Genomic DNA, 21,744 nt, shown 5'->3' with positions numbered 1-21,744 from the left:
GTGTATTGATTTGTATTGCACCATGTTGACTTAATGAAGTTTCTAAAAAACTGTCACCTTCACCACATCCATCAGCATTATGTGAGGTCGGTGTGTTTCTTACCATGGTGAGCAACAGGGGAAGGACGATGGCGGGGATGAGACCCTCGAACCGGATCCCCATGAGAGCCAGTAACGACGGAACGGTCTGACAAACACACACACACAATAGTAGAGAGAAGAACAGTCAGGCTCAGTCTAATAACAGGTGAAGTGTCAGACAGCAGCACCTGGTTCAGCGTGCGACTCACCCTGACTCCTGTGAACTCCCTCCACACCCACACGAACAGAGGAGAGAGGCCCGACACGACGAGCACGCTGGTGAAACGTCTCTTTATCACCGTGGGGTGATCCCTGAGGGTCGGACAGAGACCAACAGTCAGAGACGGACGTGCAGCTCCGACCATGTTACACTCATCAATCAATAATCAATATGTGATCAAACCTGTCATTTACAGCTCTAATTCAACTAAACCTCCTTATGTGTCACAATCTTAACCTAGCGTCAATGTCACAGATTACACAATTTAAGCCAAATAAACCTCTTTCATGATCAATTCAATTCAGTTAGCCTATTCAATAAAATATGTGTCACAAACTCTTTTGTATACAGTCTTTGATTACAATCAGTCTTAAGAAGCACATACACAGAGTGAAGCTGTTAACTTTGTGTTTAAACCAACACTGTCCCCGATTTTGATCATTAATGAGGGATAAATAATAAATTAAAAAAAACTTTCTTCTGGCTTTGATTGTTACAGCTCTAATGTTAGCCTAAATGCTGGAAACGTCATATGACAAAATAAACAACAGTTCTTGCAGTAGCTTCATCAGAGCAGACTATTCTCTCATTTTAATACAGTAGCATGTTGTTTCTTGCTGATGCTGTTGCATGGGTTAATCAGTTTCAGTTTCAGTTTCTTTGCAGTAGAAAGTGACACATAATAGCACATGGTCTGTGGCACATTTCATACAGAGACTTTTACAAAGGTTGGGACTTTTAAAACTTCTTATTAGCTGCACCTTTTCTTTAACACACACATAGTCACAATAAAATATGTTATTTATTTCATAATTTCACTCTTTTCCCCTGATTTTTCATTTCAGAAATCTGGTCTCCTTACTAGCTGTGATAAGTTACGAGCTAATTAAGCGATTTGCACTTAGTGAAGTGTCATAGTGTCATCAGTGTGTGTACAGTACAAGCCAAAAGTTTGGACACACCTTCTCATTCAATGTGTTTCCTTTATTCTCACTGAAGGCACCAAAACTACTTTCTTCTTCCTCTCCTTCTTCCTCCTCCTCCTCTATCTCTATCTCTGCCTCCTGCAATTCTAGTTTCTAAGTCAGGGATGGTGTCAGGGGGGCTCACCATTAACAAATAAGTACATTACAATATCACGGAAAAGTCAATTCCCAGTAGTTCAACCCCAACCAAGTGTTGAGTGCATATAGATGGACATAGTTTTCAGAAAGCCAACATTTCTATATTAAAGACGCTTTAAAAAAAAAAAAAAATCCTTTGCAATACTTCAATTTTGGAGATACTGATTTTTAGGTCTTCACTGAATGTTAGTCATAGTTATTACTATTAAAATAAACTGAATAAATAAAGACATGGGATGTTTCATTCAGAGTGTAATGGACATATAGGCCTATATAATGTGACAGTTTCACTTTGAAAGTAGCCACCGTTTGCTCTGATCACTGCTTTGCACACTCTTGGCATTCTCTTGATGAGCTTCAGGAGGTGAACCTGACCTGAAGGTGGTTTTCACTTCACAGGTTCACAGCCTTGTCAGGGTTCATTAGTGGAATTTCAGTGAGAATCTACAATGTAAATAGTCATGAAAATAAATGAAATGCATTGAGTGTGTCCAAACTTTTGGCCTGTACTGTAGATGTGTGTGTATGTGTGTGTGTCCTCACTGTGTGTCCTCACCTGGGCAGGTCGCTCCTCCACACGTACAGACTGCCCACATAGGAGCAGGCCAGCAGCAGGCAGGACAGCACCGACAGCCAGCACAGACTGTCCGGCGCTGCGAAGTCGCCTTGGCCGGGTTTCCCCTCCTCTCCCTGGAGGAGGTTAGCTGAGATGTCCTGCTGCTCCTCCGCCATCACCACCACCACCACCACCAGAGCCTCCGCAGCCGCTGCAGCCGCTTCAGACACCGACACCCACACCGAGCACGGACCGGGCACCTGGACGGCCGCTGGACCGTCTAACCGCACAGACGAGCCGCCAACATGAGCCGGAGAGCTGTCGGTGCTCCACTTTCGAAACGTAAACTAACCTAGCTAGCTTCCCCGTCGCTGTATTTGTGCGTCATCAAAAGAGCTTCTATCTTCTTCGTCGCCGTCGTCTTCTTATGTGGTGTTTTTAGGCGCCGGATGTAGTTACCGCCATCATGTGGCGCTTCTCTGGTACTTCACCTTTTCTTAGTTTCGGTCTTGTTCTTGTCATACCAACACCTAAAGTAAACACATTTCAAAAATAAATTTGATCTGTATAATGTTGATGAATTGTATGCTTTGATGTTGTTCATAAACCTAACTAGATTTTAAAGGTGTACAGAAACGAAAATTGAATTTAAGCCCACTCTGGGTCATACATTTTGTACACCATTATATAGCCTACAGCACACCTCTGGTGCAATTATAGTAAAGGTAAGATGAACAAGATCAAGGTTGCCTATAATGACGCCCTTCATATCTTGCTAAAGTATCCACCTTTGGGAAAGTGCAAGCCATTTGTTTGTGTCCAGTAATGTCCCCACATTCAATGCTTTGTTAAGAAATTGTATTTATAAATTTATCTGCAGATTGTATCGATCAAAAAATGGAATTATAATGTCTCTGACTGACCCAACTCAGAGTGACACGAAATTCACTTCCATGTTTTGGAAATACTGGTCTAAACACCTGTACTGTTTTTAGTTTGTGTGTGGACAGAATGTGTGCTGTCTATATTGTTTGTCTATGTTTTCTTGTTTGTGTCAATTGTTGGACTTGGAGTGTGTGTGAAATAAAGCTATATATAGCCTATATATAAAATTAGTGTAATAACTCATCTATCAGACGATGTAAACCAAACTTTGTGCAAAATTCTATTTTTGAGTAAATCCAGGATGAAAGTGTGTGTTTTTTTTTTTCGCATTGGATAATGCAGGCGCAGGGATTATACGTCAGCCTGTACACGATTCACCAGCCACTGATATTGGATCCGTAATCCGTCAACACACACACACACACACGGAGCTCGGTCTCGCCCCAAGCTTTGAATATCCTGCCCGCTCGATAACGACCAATCAAATTAATTTTGCTTACACAAACGGCCATTTCTGTACACCTTTAATCAAACAGCTAAGGAGTAATTATGATGGTTTAATAAATCTCACTCGGCTCTTACTGAAATTAACTTAAAGTTTACAAAAAAAAATATGCCTATACACTTAAGTATGCCTCATCTGTATGGATAGAAAATTCGCTATACAACAAAATATATTTCTATAACCAGAGGCACGAATTCATATAGGCTTCCCAGGGTTTATTAATGGTAGAAAAATAAAATAAAGTAAAATAAGCCCTCTGGGATGAAATTGTGATAGAAACACTATTGTACTGGAAAAATAACCTATAAGAAAAGTCTCGAACCTGTGTTACTGCAGCTAAACCTCAGGCCTCGTTATGGGCAATCCACCAAGTTTGTTCACACAACAACACAACAAAATACTGTGCAAAGCACCATCAATTTAAGTACAGGCTTCATGGTGACATGAAAAAACAATGAAAACCAGATATATTCACAAGTTCATAAACCTATTATGCAACACAATATTGTGTATAGAAACAACAGATGTAGTCTCTCTATGTTACAAAACATTAGAGTTAGAGTTCCATGTTGATTTTATATCTTGTTCCACATCTTTAATAAATTCATTCAACTTGTATTTATCACTGATATTGTATTTATGAGCAGATATATGTAGGCATTTGTTGACTCAACAGGAAATAAAGTAGCTAGTGGTCAACCTCAGTCTTCTCTGTCAGCTGACAGTCTGTGGGAGTCAGTCCATCTTCACTTCACTTCCTTTTGAAATTGAAAGTTAAAAAAAAAATTGTTACGGCAGAGTCTGGGTTCAGTCCAGTTCTGATCCTTCACACCAAGAAGAAGCAGCTTTGACGAGACTGTAGTTTTTAGAGAAGATGAAGATGATTGGGGTTTTTGTGACACTGCTGTATGGTGAGAAAACTTAATCTAACTCCATTTAAATAAACCACACAAAGACTCTGGCTGTTTGACTCATGTCTGAGAATAGATTATCTGATATAGGTGTAAAGCTCAGCTGTGTCTCTGTCCTGCTTCTGAACCGCATGTTGCTTTTTAATGTGAAAGAAACTGAGTTAGCCTACCTGAGTTAGAAACAAACCTTTCATCGCTGAAGCATTCTGGGTAATTAGGTCTATACAAGAGAACAAATACAAAAACACTACAGATTCATCTCTAGTAGCATCAAAGAAGCGGGCACATGGCGTCTGTCCGACTTCCTATTTCTCCGTCTCCCCACTTCTCCGACTTCCCATTTCTCCGACCATACATTTCTTAATTTTTGCGTCCATTAATCCAACCTCCCATTGCTCCGATTTAAGTAACCCTAACTCTCTAGAATAACTCGGATTAATGGGTAGTTGGAGAAATGGGCAGTCAGACTTTTGACGTATGCTCCCCCAAAGAAGCTGCCTGCCATCAGTAATTATTATCACCATGACACCATGTCAGTTATATAAATTCTGTAAAGTTTCATGATGTGGAAGTGGAAACAGGTCTCATCATCATGTGACATGAAGCCACTTGTCAGGTCAGCTGATCTGTTCCAGTGCTGACCATGTCTTTGTGTGACTGTGGATCACAATTGAATTGAATTGAAAACCTTTATTGTCATTATACATCACTACAGCGAAATCATGTTGCTACTCCACTGGGTACTCAATATACAATCAACAAATAGTAAAATAGTAAAATAAATAAAACCAACAACATACAGAGAGTGCAAGAAATGGAAAGTGCAACAGTGTAATGTTCATGAATGAGAGGGTGACTGGGGGGTTGTCATCTCTATTTATTTAAATGTGTTATGGCATTTGGGAAGAAACTGTTTGTAAATCTGGTGGTTCTGGATTTGGTGGACCTTTAGCGCCTGGGTGTGAATTGTCCTTATTGATGGTTTCTGCTCTGGAGAGAATGCGGGAGTGTGCAATGTCTGACAGAGAGGGGAGGGGGCAACCAATGGTTTTCTCTGCTGTCTTGATGATTCTCTCCAGAGCCTCCCTGTCTGCAGCAGAGAACCCTGCAAACCACACAGAGATGCAGTATGTCAGGATGCTTTATTGTTGACCTGTAGAAGGACACCAGCAGCTTTTGACACAGATAATTTTTCTTCAGTTGTCTTAGGAAATGGAGACGCTGTTGTGCTTTTTTCACAGTCGCCTGTGTGTTAAGTGACATCATTTCAGAATTGTTAGCATGGTTAGCATATTTTCAGTGTATAAAGTTTTCTTTTTCAAAATGGTCAGCATAATAAGCTTTTTGTTAGAAAACATACAATTGGCATCTTGTTGCTTGTTAGCTTGAAACATGGGTGACAGTGTTGGTCGTTGTGCTAATGCTAACTCTCTAACTCTTTCTAACAAGCTGTCAGGTGTATGTGGCCCCGTCCCCGTCCCACAGGTGGACAGGATTGGTTCCTCAAGTCCGTGTTGATGACAGTCAGTGTTTCACTGCAGCTCCAGGCCAAACACTGGATCTTCATCAGAGTCTGATTATCTTCTGGTTTCTGGCTCACCTCTGTCTGTGTCCTCAGTTTCCCAGCATGCCTCAGCTGTAAAGATATATGAGGGGGAGGAGTCTGTCCTGCTGCCCTGTTACTTTCCTACATTGGAACTGGACGAGCCTTCAGTGGTGTGGAGCCGCTCCGATCTCAGTCCTTCAACCGTCCACCAGCTTCAGCCGGACGGAGACGAACTCAGAGACCAGAACCAGGACTACAGAGGACGGACGTCCATGAGGACTGACGCTCTGAGGACCGGAGACCTCAGCCTCACTCTGAGGAGACCCACCACCAGAGACAGTGGCAGCTACACCTGCATCCTCAGAGCGAGGGGGCAAGAGGAGAGGCAGAGTCAAGTAACACTGCAGGTCAAAGGTCAGAGGACATAGACTCATCAGAAATGTGTTTTAATTAGTGCTGTCAAAGTTAACGCAATTAATGCCGTTTTGTTCACTTCCGGTGGTGGCTGACCCGTAACCTTAGGTGACATGTGCAGGTAAAGCATGTACCTGCTGTAGCGCTGTTATTCTTCACTTCACAGAAGCAACAGCCCGGTCTGTGGAGCTGGTTACACTGCGTCGTCCTAGGGGAAGACAGAGGGTTGATTAATTTAAAGCAGAACTATGCAGGATTTCGGCTGTAATTATTGTGGCTCAGAGACACTGTGATGGTTGAGTGACCTGTTATGAGGTGAATGGGGTCTAGGCCAATGCGCTCACCCCCCCCCACTGGCTGAAAACCGCACTTGCAAGATCAGTCCTCCGTCTCGGTGTCCCAAATCTCATCAATGGATAGAACTATCGCGAGAAACTGCCTTACGGCAGTACGAGATAAGAATGCAGATGACTTCATGCATGTCATGAATCGTGATTGGTTTGAGTTCGGAAAGTCGGAGGAAACCATGGAAACATGAAATGTTTAGAAGTTCGGCTTGTGGCTAACACGGAGCTAATGCTAACACGGACACACACACACCATGGATCTTTTATAAGATAATGTAATACATCATGACACACACACGCCTTCGCGTTTTGGAACCTTTATTCATGTGTGTGTGTATGTCTGTGTCTTTGTGTCTTTGTCTGTGTGTGGCCGTGTTAGCGTTAGCTCCGTATTAGCGTTAGCTCCGTGTTAGCGTTAGCTCCGTGTTAGCATTAGCTCCGTGCTAGCAGGGCTTAGCAAACACCGCTCTCTACCTTCAGCAGTAAACACAAGCACGTGCAGGGAGGGGGTGGAGGAGGTGGTGGCGGCGAGTTTTTTTTTTTTTTACGACAGTGACATGTGCCTCCCAGAACTGTGGGGGAGCCCTGGAGAGGGAAAAAAAGAGAAACCAACAAAGGAGCGAGCTATTTCCGGCCGACTTGCATAGTTCTGCTTTAACCACAGGTCTTTAGAGGTTTACCGCCGGCTGGTTTAATTCTTTTTAGATTAGTTATTGAATGTTTGTGTAGTTGTTAATGAGTTTGTTTGAATGAAAAGTGAAGCTTCATGTGTGAATTGGACAGAAGAGCAGCGCTGCCTTGGAGATGTACACAAATCACCACCTACAGATTAATACATAAAACCATGAACCGATCGGTCTATAGCTATTCAATTTAATTTACAGAGGGACATTCAGTGATGTGGTCGTTTTTTTGTGCACGTCCGCAGCACAGCTTGGTAGGAAAAAAGTGAAAAGAAAATATGTTGGCGCATGCCCAGAAGTGGTCTGGAGTGGTCTTGATGGTTTTGATATTCAACCTGCACTTCAACACATGTAGGGGTTGTTTTGTTATTATTTCTGTTGGAGAATATAAGCAGGTGGCCTTTTTCATGCCAGATTTGTTCTTCACAGGAGAGAAACTAAGTTTAAAGAAAGCCATTAAAATAGTCTTTGAATTTAAATATACTTTGTTTGTGTTTATTCCACACTAAATTGATGATTATACATGAATAAATATTCGTTACAAGCGCAAGATGTAAGAGGACAAATGCAGTTTATTCGTTGCCAAATTAATCACGATTAATTACAGAAAATTGTGCGATTAATTAGTTAATTTTTTTAAATCAATAGACAGCCCTAGTTTTAATGTTTCACATTATTGTTTATAGTGATGTTTTAATCTCATGTTGTTGTTTTGTTTCGACTACAGAACGTCCTGTGAACTGGAACATCGTTATCGCTGGTGTCCTTTGTCTCCAGTTGTCACTGATTGGTGTTTGCACTATCAGCCTGAAGCTTATAGGTAGGGTGTGTGTGTGTGTGTGTGTGCGCACGAGTTGAAATGAACTCAACTTGATCAGAAATGTTGTTTTACTGTTTATTAATATGTGAATCTCATGTTGTTGTTTGTGTCGACTACAGGACTTCATTCTGTCTGGTACAATGTTGCCCTGGTCGTTTCTACGGCCATGTTTGCTTCTGTTCTTGTTATTGGCAGTGTATTGATTCACCAGGGGATTAAGAACACAGAGGGTACGTAGTGTGTGTGTTTTATAGGGTCCCATCAATATCAATATAAGCAATGACACATGCAGCAACGTGTGTGTACATGCATGATCAACTTAATACATTTTGTTATGCGTGTGTGCATGTGCGTTTTTACGTGCAGATTGTATTTCAGGCGTAACAAGAAGCTGCGTACTGTCGTACAGCATGTGCACGCCCATCTGTCATTATTTGACAAATGTTGTTAATCGAACGTTCACACGCGCGGAAGTTGATCTGCATCGTGTATACCACTCTGCGTACATGAACGCCCTCACTCACGTAGTTGGCCTTTTCCTTTGATTGAATTAATGGAGTAGACTTTAAAGAGCTGAGATGTGATGTAGATGTGATGGAGGAGCAGAGCCTCACAGCTCTGTAGAGTCCAGTCAGTCCAGAGGAGCTGTCACACTGTGAAGCTGTGGTGTGTGTGCAGAGTGATGAGAGCTTCACAGTGACCGGTTCATGTGCTGCTGCTGCTGTAGCTGCTCTTCAACTGTCACTGAGTGATGAGCCTCAACCTCTGACACATGACCAAGACTTTAAATCTCCGTTTGGTCTGATCATTCATGCTGATAAAAGAACTCACTTAACTGTCAACTGACAACAACACTAACATCTAATCTCATGTTGTTTGTCTCAATTACAGAACTTCACCCAGGCAGGGCCACTGGTGTCATGGGTCTGCTATATTTCCTGCTTCTGCTGACCTATGGTGTTGTTGGTCTCATATATGAAATGAAGAACAGAAGGGGTGTGTGACAGTAGTATTAAAGTCATTCAGAAAATGCCGTTTGTCCTGGGGCGGAATTTGATTGGATATTGTCCAGCTCAGGTCCTGATATCATTGGCTGATGAATCGTGTACAACGCGATGCATATTTCGTGCGCCTGTTTTTTCTAACATGCAAATAAAATACCCCACTTTCAATTTAAATAATAATAATAATGGTTTGGATTTATATAGCACCCTTCAAGGCACCCAAAGTGCTTTACAGAAACCATTATTCATTCATACCTAAAAGTAGAATTTTGCACAAAGTTTGGGCTACATCTTCTAATGGATGAGTGATTACACTAATTTTAAGATCCATAGTGGGATCTAATTCATGTTTCATTTCTGAACGACTTTAACTCTAAAGTTTGTTTTTTTTTAAAGATTTTCCAATCTCATATTGTTGTTGATTGTGTCGATTACAGGACGTCTTCCAGTCGGGTTCAAGGTTCTCCTGGTTTCCATGGTTTTCCTGTCTGTTGCTGCTGCTGTTCTTTGTGGTGTCATTATTCATAAAGGAATTAAGAACACAGAGGGTATGTAGTGTATGTCTGTGTGTAGATTTTTCAGTGTAGATTTAGATTGTCTCTTGTCTGTGACTCACTGGGACATGGAGCTTCACTGATGTGGAGGCGACTTCAGTTCTGTGCAGGATCGTTGTTGTGCTTCTCCAGTGTCTGGTCTGGCTCCTGTGGTGGAGACCACAGTGATGGAGCAGTAGTAAAGCTGCAGGTGGAGGACCAGACTCCTGTGTGAACCCACCAGGTGTCAGCAGAGACTCTGCTCATCAGCACACTGACCTTCTTCAGAGAGAGGAAGCTCCTCCTGCTTCATCTTCTCCTCTGGTTTCCACCTCCAGCTGCTCTTTCACTCTGATTGGCTGCAGCTCCTCACTTCCTCCTCCTCCTCCTCCTCAGTGGCTTCGTCCTGGACCGACGTCCTCATGGTCTTGGTCCACGGCATCTGGCTGCTCGACCCCCTGAAACATGTTGTTTCCACTGAGGAGTCTGACGTTCAGACCTTCTTCATTTACAAGCCAGTAATCCTCAGACATCTTCAGAGCAGGAAGTCATGTGACCTGACCTTCACAGTAGAAGTCAACTGATAGTGGATTTTTAATTGTGTAAACATCATTGTGATAGTGAAGTTTCACAGTATCAATGAAGTGGCAGCCACACCCCCAGACCCACTCTGCTCTATGCCGTTCTCTCTCCTCATTGGATAAAGGTTGTAGGATACAAGGAAAGTTTTCTCCTCGGCTTTCAGCAGAGCAGAGTGACTCACAGACCCGTGTTTCAGCCCGAGGGCAGCTCTCCATTCCGACACACCTCCACTTCGACACCCCGCTGTTCCGACACCCCCCCCCCCCCCGCAGTCCAAGGTGCTGAACCGCGTGACGTTGTTTACATTCTGCTTTGTGGCTTATCTGTGAAACGTGCGCTGCTCAGAGACTGGGCAGATCTGTCCCACTTGCTTTCTCCCCGACTCCGTTGTTGGAGATCTCCCACACAGTAATAGAAATATACTCCCCCCCCCCCCCTGCTCCGCTCGAGCGCGGCTGAACCCGGCTTGAGCTCACAGGGGCGCGAGACTGCTGCAGCCGCCGCTCGTGCTGACAGCTGACTGAGGGAGATGCTTTGGTTGGGTTTAGGCAATGAAGAAAGGAGTTGGTTAAGTTTAGTAAAAAGACCAGGTAGAGGCTAGACAGGCTAGAAGCATAATGAACATTATATGTCATTAATATTAAGTATTTGCTTGTTTTGCAGTTAATTATGCACATGATCCATTTGACCCCAAAAAGGAAAAAAGGATCAATGCGCACTGCGCACTGGGGGTTTCCCCCAATAGCCTTTTCGGAATAGCGGGGTCTTTAGAAAAAATAGAAAACCCCACTATTACGATGAATGGAAGCACAGGCGTAACATCATGGTGATAGGCCCGGTGCAAATATTTTTTTTGTGCCCCTACTCGCCGCCCTAAACAAAAGCACGCACACACACACACACACACACACACACACAATGACACATTGTTTCATTTTTCAGGTCATAGTATTCGCCTAATTACATACGTTTGTATTTTCTCTGGTCCATACCATGGATTTATTATGGTACACACGCAGCACCACTATCAGATGGTCATGTTTCCATCATGACAACCAAGGGGAGAAAGACCCACGGCACGTCGTCATGTTTACATGAGCTCAAACTTGTGGCGCACACTGAGCAGTTGGAGGCTCGAGGTCCGGCCGCGAACTCGACTGCAGCTGCATGGAGACCACACGCTGCTCAGACTCACGTGCATATTTGCCCCGAGCTATTCCATTCACAAAACGGGCCTGTGGCAATTCTGGACAGCTGTTTTTTCTTTTTTCTCTCTCTCTTCCTGGGCCCCGGTGCGGCTGCACCTGTTGCACCGTCGATACTTACGCCACTGAATGGAAGTCTATTATCGGAAAGGCGGGCTTCGGAAAGGCGGGGTGTAACCTTTCAGCCCAAACACTCTACTCGATTCCGTGCTCCAGAGACCACCCAAGGCGGAGGGGACCAGCTGATAAATGACACGTCAGTAACACGTCCGATGATGCTTCTGAGGAAGACAGTCGAAACTGTCAAGCAGATAACATCTCTCTTGATTTCATTGTCTGAACACAAGAAAAATATAACTAATACAAATACACCCCCCCCCCCCCCCCGCGCGCGCTCGAGCGCGGCTGAACCCGGTTTGAGCTCACAGGGGCGCGAGGCTGCTGCAGCCGCCGCTCGCGCTGACAGCTGACTGAGGGAGATGCTTTGGTTAGGCTTAGGTAATGAAGAAAGGAGTTGGTTACCAGTACAGGTAGAGGCTAGACAGGCTAGAAGCATAATGAACACTATATGTCATTAATATGAAGTATTTGCTTGTTTTGCAGTTAATTGTGCACGTGATCCGTTTCAACCCCAAAAAGGAAAAAAGGATCACTGCGCACTGGGGGTTTCCCCCAATAGCCTTTTCAGAATAGCGGGGTCTTTAGAAAAAATAGAAAACCCCGCTATTACGATGAATGGAAGTCTATTGTCCGAAAGGCGGGGCTTCGGAAAGGTGGGGTGTAACCTTTCAGTCCAAACACTCTATGTAAGTGATTGCTGTCGGAAGATATAACTATTTAAGACTTATATTAACACAAATATTCCGCTTAATTCTGCTTTAAGAACATGAACCTACTGGGAAAACATTTGAATGACTTTCTACAGAAGCATATTGCATTCACGTGAAAGATGAAAAACAAAGCTCTGTTTTTCAGGGTAATTTGTTCTGTTTTTTGGGGTAATTAATTTTTAATTTAATTTTTTGTTTTTGTTTTTCTAAATAATATTTCATTTGACTTTTAGCCTCTTTTTTCTGACGTTTCACATTTTATCCGAGGGTCTCCATCAGTTTGTACGCAACAGTCTTACTAGTGCGGACGAGTGAGACTGTTGCGTACGAACTGATGAAGCCCCTTGGATTGTATTGTTTATTGTTTATTGTATTATTTGGATCCCCATTAGTCTACATAATGATGCAGACTATTCTTCCTGGGGTCCACATTAAATCAAACACAACAATACAGTGTTTGTACAAAAGAAAGGGAAAAAAAATTACATGAAATCATTTATCCTAAACAAGATTATAAAAATGCATATTAAGTAGTACAATGTGAATAAGTTAACACGATCAAGAGGATGATTACATGATTATCAAATAGTTACATGATTATAGACATGACATGATCAAGAGGAGTAATATATATACAAAGAAACAGGTTTATGTGAAGTATAAGTCTTTCTCAAAAACATTATAAGACTATAAGCCAGTCTCTCTTCCACCAGCATCCATGTGAGACTTTTGTGCATACTCATGACACTTTCTCTGATAGAGCACCGCAGAGCAAGGCGTGCTGCCCTGTTTTGAGTTAGCTGCGATTTAAAAAGGTCTTTCTTTGAGGCACTGGACCAACCTGTTGGGCAGTAATTCAGATGCGACAGAACTAAGGAATTAATTAATAGTTTGACAGTTGATTCATTCAGCAGGTAGGTGATTCTTCTAATATTAGAGATATTGTAACTCATTTTAGACACTATATTATTGATATGATTTGACCAAGACAAAGTTTCATCCACTGTTACTCCCAAAATATAAGAAATAAGAGGCGAAACGTCTTCCCAGTCAAATTCAAATCCAGTTGCCTCCGATTCAATTTGCCCAGAAAGAACAATGACCTGGATGAATGAGAATATCCATAAACATGACATGTCATTGCTGACTTCAGCAACCAATAGACTGTGAAGGTTCACGCCAATTCCCACCTCCTCTTTTCAGAGTTTCAAAAAAATTTTTAATGAGTTTCAAAACTTAGATTCATAGTTTCAGGTCTGTTTTTCAGAGTTGCAGATCTTTTTTGTGAGAGTTTCAGATCTTTTTTTTCGGTTTCAAAACTGCTTTCAAAATTTCAAATCTTTTTTTCAGAGTTGTTTTTTTTCAGATGACCATTTATAAGGTTTCAAAACTGAATAACATTATACTGTGGGAGAACAGTGCCAAATTTGAAACTCTGAAAATGTGTTTTTGAAACACTGTAAAAACAATCCTGTAGTTGTGAAGAAGAAGAAAAAACAAAGAAAAGTAGCAGATTTTAAATTCAAGTTCAAATACAAAATCATGTTTTCAGACATTTAAAAAACACAATATACACCTTCAAAACATCCAAAGTTTCAAATCTTTTGTATGCTTTCAAACTTTCTAAGTTGTTTTCTTTCAGTTTTGAGTCATTGCAGTGTCTTAACTCCATAAACATCAACCAAACATTTGCGACCACCCGTGCTAATTATTGTAATATTTTTCGTCATGCTGAATATGACTATTGGCTGTGTAAATATTTAATGTTATCATAAGAAAATATAATCATATAACTTTTGTCTACCTACAACTTTTATAAATCCACACACTCATTCAAAATGGGGGGGGGGTTACCATGACCATTTAGGAGACAGGAAGTGTATTAAAGCAGAAGTAAGCGATCCGGTCGTTTTCGCTAATGCTGCGTTCCAGGCAGGCTTTTGAAACCGTAAATTACAGCTTCAAGTCACAACTTACGATTTTGTAGCGTTTCAGGCAACCCACTCGTGTTTTTCCGACCTGTTTTACCTGTGAAAGTCACTATAACGGCCACTCGTAACTTCCGACCCGTGAACTCGTACTAGATTGAACTGGTATGACTTCACAGGTCGGAGTTTCCTTGAACGCACCATAACAGTCCTCGTCCCTACATCACCACATTCACGGCGTCCCTTGGCTGCACACACAGCCCTGCATGCCGTTCTCTCTCCTCATTGGATAAAAACTGTAGGATACGATAAATGTTTTCTCCTCGGCTCAGAGCAGAGCAGAGGGACTGACAGACCCGTGTTTCAGACCAAACACTCTATGTAAGTGATTGCTGTCGGAAGATATAACTATTTAGCGCCCACAAAAAATGTGCATCACTCTGGATCCGGAGTTGCTTGGTTGATTCAGTGATTGCGCTCTCTTGCAGTAATAAGTGGAAAAAATGCATATTGGCCATTTTTACCCTTTATTTATGTGGCTGCTGTCCCCGCCATCCTGTTCAGTGGGTGCTTGAACACTGGAACACCCACAGAATGAGCTGATGCTCCTGCCAATAACCAAAGTTTATAGTTAATCCTAACATGTCAATTAATCTGTCTGTCTGTACTTCACTCTGTGGACAAGATGATGTCACTGATCCGTGTTCCTGTCTCTGTCCTCAGTGTCCTGGCATGGAGACACCGTGGAGGTCCACAGTTGGTGGCCTGTCCTTCTGCCCTGTGAGGACTCTCCTTTACCCTTAAACCCCACAGTGACGTGGAGCCGCCACGACCTCCGTCCTCCAACCGTCCACCAGAGATACCAGCTGGGTGACGACCTCAGAGACCAGAATGAGGCTTACAGTTGCAGAACATCCATGAAGACTGACGCTCTGATCAATGGAGACCTCAGTCTCACTCTGAAGAACCTCAGCCTCTCTGACAGCGGAAACTACACCTGCAGCATCTCAGCGTTTGGAAATAAACGAACACTGAGAAACATACAGCTGAAGGTCAAAGGTCAGAAACACACCCTAACACCTACAGTACAGGAGACAGGTCAGAGTTGTAGATACAGGTCTGATGTCAGATCTGATTGGACTTTGGACCAGGGTCACCAAGGTCACGTAAAGGTCATGTTGTTGTTTATGTTCATCCCATCCACAGAACGGTACTCTATTGATGCTGAAGCCTCCATATTCTGTGTTATCCTGGTTCTACTGGGTGTTTCTGTTGGTGTTGTCTGGTACATTCAATCCTCTGACAAAGGTAAAATATACTGTGTGTGTATGTCTACCATTCACTGTGGAGAGGAGAGGAGCAGCTGCACACATGTTCATCCATCTAGTTTATTTTTTGTTTGTTTTTAACTTCCTGTTTTCTGTAGAGTTGAATTCTGGGTTAAATGGTGTCCAACAGTGTCAGTCTGTTGCCTCTCCTGTTTACAGTGAGGACTTCTTGTCCTACTGTCTCTGCTGTGACATCATGCCGCATGTTGTCTCTGTGTCCATCTGTCACTCTGATCAAACTAACCACTGCTCCTGATCAACACTGTCAATACTGATCAATAGCTGGTGTGAAAACACCACCTGATCTTTAACTGATCATATCAGCAGCACCGTCCCAGACTTTTACTTCTGACAGGATCAACTTTATTGATCCAAAGCAGCGTTGACAGAGACAGGAATTAGCTGAATGGATGAGATTAAAACCTGATGCCGCTGTCTGCTGACATCATCATGTGGTTTGTTGTCTCTCAGTCCAACAGGTGGAGGTGGAGGTGGGGGCGGAGTCTGTCCAGCTGCCCTTCAAGACCAGAGTTCACCTGTTAAAGCTCACCTGTCAAAGCTCACCTGTCAGAGTGGAGTGGACAGATGGAGACGACAGGAAGGTCCATGTGTATGAGAACGGTTCTAAAGGACAGGACCAGGTTTACAGAGGACGAACAGAGATGAATGAAGACCTGCTGAGGACTGGAGACCTCAGTCTGACCCTGAAACATCCCAGAGTGAGAGACAGAGGACTGTACACCTGCAGAGTCTACAACAAGGACGGACACTTAGTGAGAGAGGCAGTGGTAACTCTCAAGGTCAAAGGTCAGAATCATCTGTGTCCTTGAGTGGCGCGTAATGGAGGCTAGGGGAGGCTAAACCTTCCCAAATTTTATGCTGGAAAATTGTGGAAATCACATATAATAATGTGCACATTATATAGTGTGTGAGGTTGTTGTTGCAGCTGCTGCCTGTTTGTCACTATGACAAGTTGGGAGTGAGAATGCATTGCCAACGCACGCAAGCAGGGATTAAAAAAGAAAAGAAAAAAAACGTGAAAACGGCAGGGAGATCGAGACACAGGTAGACACAGATCGGACGCAGATCTTGTTCTAACTTTCCCGTTGATTTTTAAATACCGCCAGTCAATACAGATGAGTTGCCTCGTCCACTGTATAGACTAAATGAGCGCAATGCAGGCTTCTTGGCTTCAGAGGCTTAATTGCACATGCATGTGTGTTTCAGAATAAAATCCCAATCTTCCAAAGTCAAAAGTCAAAGTCAGTATGTAAAAATATATTGCCCACCCTGGTCTACAGTATTTAAACTTAAGGGCTGCAGTTGAGAACCCCATACATTCACATATTGTGTTATCTGTTTAGCATGCCTCAAGTAATGTAACCTGTAACATGTTTTACACACTGCAGATTGAAAAAAAAAATCTGTCAAAATATATTCTTATTTCTTTAATCGCTGTATTATCATGTGGTTTGTTGTCTCTCAGTCCAACAGGTGGAGGTGGAGGAGGGGGCGGAGTCTGTCCAGCTGCCCTTCAAGACCACAGCTGGTCTGTCTGAAGACGTCAGAGTGGAGTGGATGGATGGAGACAACATGAAGGTCCATGTGTATGAGAACGGTCCTAAAGAACAGGACCAGGTTTACAGAGGACGAACAGAGATGAATGAAGACCTGCTGAGGACTGGAGACCTCAGTCTGACCCTGAGACACCCCACAAGGAGAGATGAAGGAGAATACACCTGCAGAGTCTACAACAAGGACGGAGATTTAATAACATGGACATTTGTGACTCTAAAGGTCAAAGGTCAGAGTTGTTTGTTATCTCTGTGTCTGGTTTTGTCTCCTCTGCAGAGAATTCATGTCAAAGATGAAAAAGTTGAAATAAGGGCTGTAGATTCAGGTCAGAGATTAAAACCTGCTGCTGCTGCTGTCTGATGACATCATCATGTGGTTTGTTGTCTCTCAGACCAACAGGTGGAGGTGCAGGAGGGGGCGGAGTCTGTCCAGCTGCCCTTCAAGACCACAGCTGGTCTGTCTGAAGACGTCAGAGTGGAGTGGTGGTACGAATTCAACAGGAAGGTCCATGTGTATGAGAACGGTCCTAAAGAACAGGACCAGGTTTACAGAGGACGAACAGAGATGAATGAAGACCTGCTGAGGACTGGAGACCTCAGTCTGACCCTGAAACATCCCAGAGTGAGTGACACAGGATTCTTCATCTGCAAAATCAACAACAACAATGGAGACTTACTGAGATGGACATTCGTGAATCTAAAGGTCAAAGGTCAGAGTTGTTTGTTTGTCTCTGGTTTTGTCTCCTCTGCAGAGAATTCATGTCAAAGACGAAATAGTTGAAATCAGAGCAGTAGATTCAGGTCAGAGATTAAAACCTGATGCTGCTGCTGTCTGATGACATCATCATGTGGTTTGTTGTCTCTCAGTCCAACAGGTGGAGGTGGAGGAGGGGGTGGAGTCTGTCCAGCTGCCCTTCAAGATCACAGCTGACCTGTCTGAAGGAGTCAGAGTGGAGTGGACAGATGAATTCTACAGGAAGGTCCATGTGTATGAGAACGGTCCTAAAGAACAGGTCCAAGTTTACAGAGGACGAACAGAGATGAATGAAGACCTGCTGAGGACTGGAGACCTCAGTCTGACCCTGAAACATCCCACAAGGAGAGATGAAGGAGAATACACCTGCAGAGTCTACAACAAGGACGGAGACTTACTGAGATGGACAGTGGTGACTCTCAAGGTCAAAGGTCAGAGTTGTTTGTCTCTGGTTGTTTGTTTGTCTCTGGTTGTTTTTTCTCTGTCTCACTGTCTTCTGTCTCGTCTACAGAGAGAACTCAGGTCAAAGCTGAAACAGTCAACATGAGGAACAGAAGCAGCTCCATTGATCTATTGATGGCTGATCAATCAGTCCAATTGGTCTGATTGGTCTGTTGAAAAAATTGTGATTACTGAAAGCCTCTGAATTTGGACCAGAGAGAAGATGGAGCTGATGGACGATGGGGACAGGAGGACGCTACTGAAGCTACTGAAACACAGTCTGTTGACTCATTGATAAATGGAGCTAAGCGAAAGTTCAGGCAGGAAGACTATACACCTCCAAGCCTCTCCCTAGTTCTCCCGCTATCCTCTTTCTCCGCCCGTCTTCACTTAATTCATCCAATCACAGCCTGCCATCTCCTCTCTCCTGCCCAAACAGCCATTAGCGTCAAATTTAAAAACGTTCTCCTTCTCTGCAGTCATCCCGCTGTCATCCAGCACCCCTAGACCAGTTCACCATGGTGATCTACTTCCCAGCGTCAAAAAATGTATTTTGTGCACAATAAATGTCATTTCACTTTTCAGTCTGACTATCTCCTTCCTTATTAGTCTACTTGCCAAAAATGAGTACCCGGAAATGTTGAGTACCCCAAAGTTTTATGTTAGAAATATATAGTATGGGTCCCCAGTATTCAGAAACTGCCGGATGCTAACTTATATATATTGGGCAATTAGCACAATTGACATAATTAGCATAAATTAGCATAGTTTCCTATATGGGCAATATTTCAACAAAATTGACTTGGCTGATCTGGGCAATATTGGAGTGGTTTTAGGGGTTATTGATGATGCTGAATCCATTTCTGACATTTTCAAAATTCAAAATGGCTGTCTAAACCGGAAGGGACCAGATTGAAATCCATCAAAATCGGCCCACTGGCGGTTTAAATCTGGTCACTACCGGTTTAGACAGCCATTTTGAATTTTGAAAATGTCAGAAATGGATTCAGCATCATCAATAACCCCTAAAACCACTCCAATATTGCCCAGATCAGCCAAGTCAATTTTGCTGAAATATTGCCCATATAGGAAACTATGCTAATTTATGCTAATTATGTCAATTGTGCTAATTGCCCAATATATATAAATTAGCATCCGGCAGTTTCTGAATACTGGAGACCCATACTATATATTTCTAACATAAAACTTTGGGGTACTCAACATTTCCGGGTTCACAATGGGGCCCTATGGGCTGGCAAGTAGACTATATTAGTCAGTCCTGATTGAAATATTGCTCAGTATCACACATAGAAAAACAGGAGAAAATGTGAAATATCACTGAAAAAATACTTCTTCATTCTTTAGCTAAGGGACAAAGTTGCATCATGGTGATGGGTAGTTCATGGACCACAGTGATGTTGACGTGCTAGCTAGCTTGTTTAGCCTGCAGCTAAAAGCTATAGGTTGAGCCTCAGCTCTCGTGGAGCAAAGGTTTTAAATATGAGTCAGTTCATTGAATTTGGCTCGTATGTGTCCTGGAGAAGCAGATGATCTTTTACCTTTGACATGAACCACAGCACAATGAGGGGATGTCAACCAGGTTGGATATCTGAAATTTCACTCCTTTCTTCTCTGTCAGGTTTTATGGTGCTATCACTGTTCTGTTGCTCCAGGATTTCTCTGTTTTCAGGTTCTGACGGCTACATTTATATTCACATACTACTCTCCTTCCTGTGTTGTGTTCCTCCTGCTTCCCCCTCAGCCTCCTACACCAAAGTCACCACTCTTCCCTTTAGTCCTGTCATAATTACTACGACCACGAGATGGTGCCTATCAACAAAACTCAGCGATGGGTCATAATAACCTGCTGCACATACAACCAAAGGATTTTTTTTATTATTATTATTTTACATGGCATATTAATCATGGTATATCACTTAATATAGAATTTTTTCTATTGTCATTGTTGGATTGTGTCTAACCTGATTCACTGTTATTCATCAGACAATAAACATAGCAGACATTTGACTGTGAAACTGAAACAGGTTACATGTGTCAACAACTTTGTGAGTCTTTTTGTTGTTCCAGTTCAATGTTGATTTTATATTTTGTTCCACGTCTTCAACAAATCAATTCAGATTATTTTTTTAATCACTAAATTTGTGTTTATAGGTAGAGAGTATTTAGACTTTGTGAAAGGGATCTGATGATAGTGTTTCATTGACTAAACAGGACCTGAATTAGTCTCCCACCAAACATTGGACGTCTGATGGACGTGCAGATCATGTCTATATTGCGTCCGTCGGTCCAAGACCAATTCTGGACGCCTAAACGACGTCCAAACTAGGTCCACTATTTGGACGTCTAATCATGACCCCACTTGGACGTCAATATGCAGTTAAACATTTGGACGTCAGGCTTGGTCACTTTTTTTGGACGTCTAAGACAGGTGCAGGAAATTGACATGATTAATGATTGTAGTAGTTTTAGTAATAGTAGTAGTGGACAAATAACAATATTGTTATCAACATGATTAATAAATACGAATATATATTGTTTGTGATTAAACATTATAAGAGACGTCCAAACAACGTCTTGTCTACGTCATTTTTATATGTCTAATTTTGGTCCCCTGAAGGTGCAGACTGTTACTCCAGATGACGTCCAAATGTGGGCATTGTAGACATCTCTTCTATGTTCAATTTAAACTCATTTAGGACATTGTTGTTCTTGAGTACATGTGATATTTTGTTATTTTACATCTTTGTTTTTCCTACTGTTTTTTTTTTTCAATTTCATTTCATTGTATTTCAATTAATTAATTAATTAATTAATATTTTAATTTATATATTTTGAAATGAAATTTGTGGGAGATTATGGCTTCAGAAAATAATTTCACCCGATCATGGTTCATAAGAGTAGGGAGAAGTAAATATAATTTTGAACAGTCTTTGATAAGAGGCTTTATTATTTAAACTAGTCAAAGGCACTCTGATTGGCTGAGGCAGCATGTGATCATACTCTGATTGGCTGAGGCACCAGCAAACGCCACTCTGGTTGGCTGAGGAAATACACCAAGCAACTGGCGCGTTTCTTCTCCTGCAGACTGTGGTCAACATAACGCCTTGGTTACAACAACATCGTTTTCCACTAAGTGGAAGGTAAGTTTGCTTGGTTTAGTTGATTTTATGTTTACTGTATGCATTTATAGTGTCAGTTTCTTTCCGGCGCCCATTTTAACCGATGTGTCATTCACACAAGACGCGGTGCGGCGTGCACCTTCACGGCCCCAGTGTCTGCTCTATTTGCTGTAATGAGTAGCTATGAGGACTGTTGTGGTAAACTGGGATGTGAGTGGTAGTCACGGATGCTAGCCGCCACCGCTAGTTAGCATCGGGCTAGCGGAAGTTAGCATCGTGCTAGCGGAAATTAGCATCGGGCTAGCGGATAGCATCCACTGCTTGCACTCACTA

At 42.5% G+C, this 21,744-nt stretch overlaps 1 protein-coding gene and 1 pseudogene across 2 annotated transcripts; one reads left to right on the top strand and one right to left on the bottom strand.

The window, feature by feature from the left end:
* Positions 1-103: 103 nt before the first annotated feature.
* On the bottom strand, positions 104-2,357 carry LOC146960750 (CAAX prenyl protease 2 pseudogene; annotated as a pseudogene). The gene is made up of 3 exons (XR_015035375.1): positions 1,982-2,357; positions 291-393; positions 104-187 (listed from the first exon to the last, which is right to left on the bottom strand). The product of XR_015035375.1 is annotated as a CAAX prenyl protease 2 pseudogene (transcript).
* Positions 2,358-11,259: 8,902 nt separating this feature from the next.
* LOC146960749 (butyrophilin-like protein 2) lies at positions 11,260-17,373 on the top strand. The gene is made up of 5 exons (XM_085772094.1): positions 11,260-11,350; positions 14,898-15,233; positions 15,974-16,309; positions 16,989-17,306; positions 17,354-17,373. The coding sequence occupies exons 1-5, from the start codon at positions 11,260-11,262 to the stop codon at positions 17,371-17,373; spliced, it is 1,101 nt and encodes a 366-aa protein (XP_085628220.1).
* The last annotated feature ends 4,371 nt before the right edge of the window (positions 17,374-21,744 follow it).

The sequence above is a fragment of the Trachurus japonicus genome, unplaced genomic scaffold (assembly GCF_045865225.1).
Source record: "Trachurus japonicus isolate A0001 unplaced genomic scaffold, Traja_1.0 AP030037.1".
Lineage (NCBI taxonomy): Eukaryota > Metazoa > Chordata > Actinopteri > Carangiformes > Carangidae > Trachurus > Trachurus japonicus.
The sequence above is the reverse complement of the archived record's forward strand: the minus strand, read 5'-3'. Positions and strand labels throughout refer to the sequence as shown.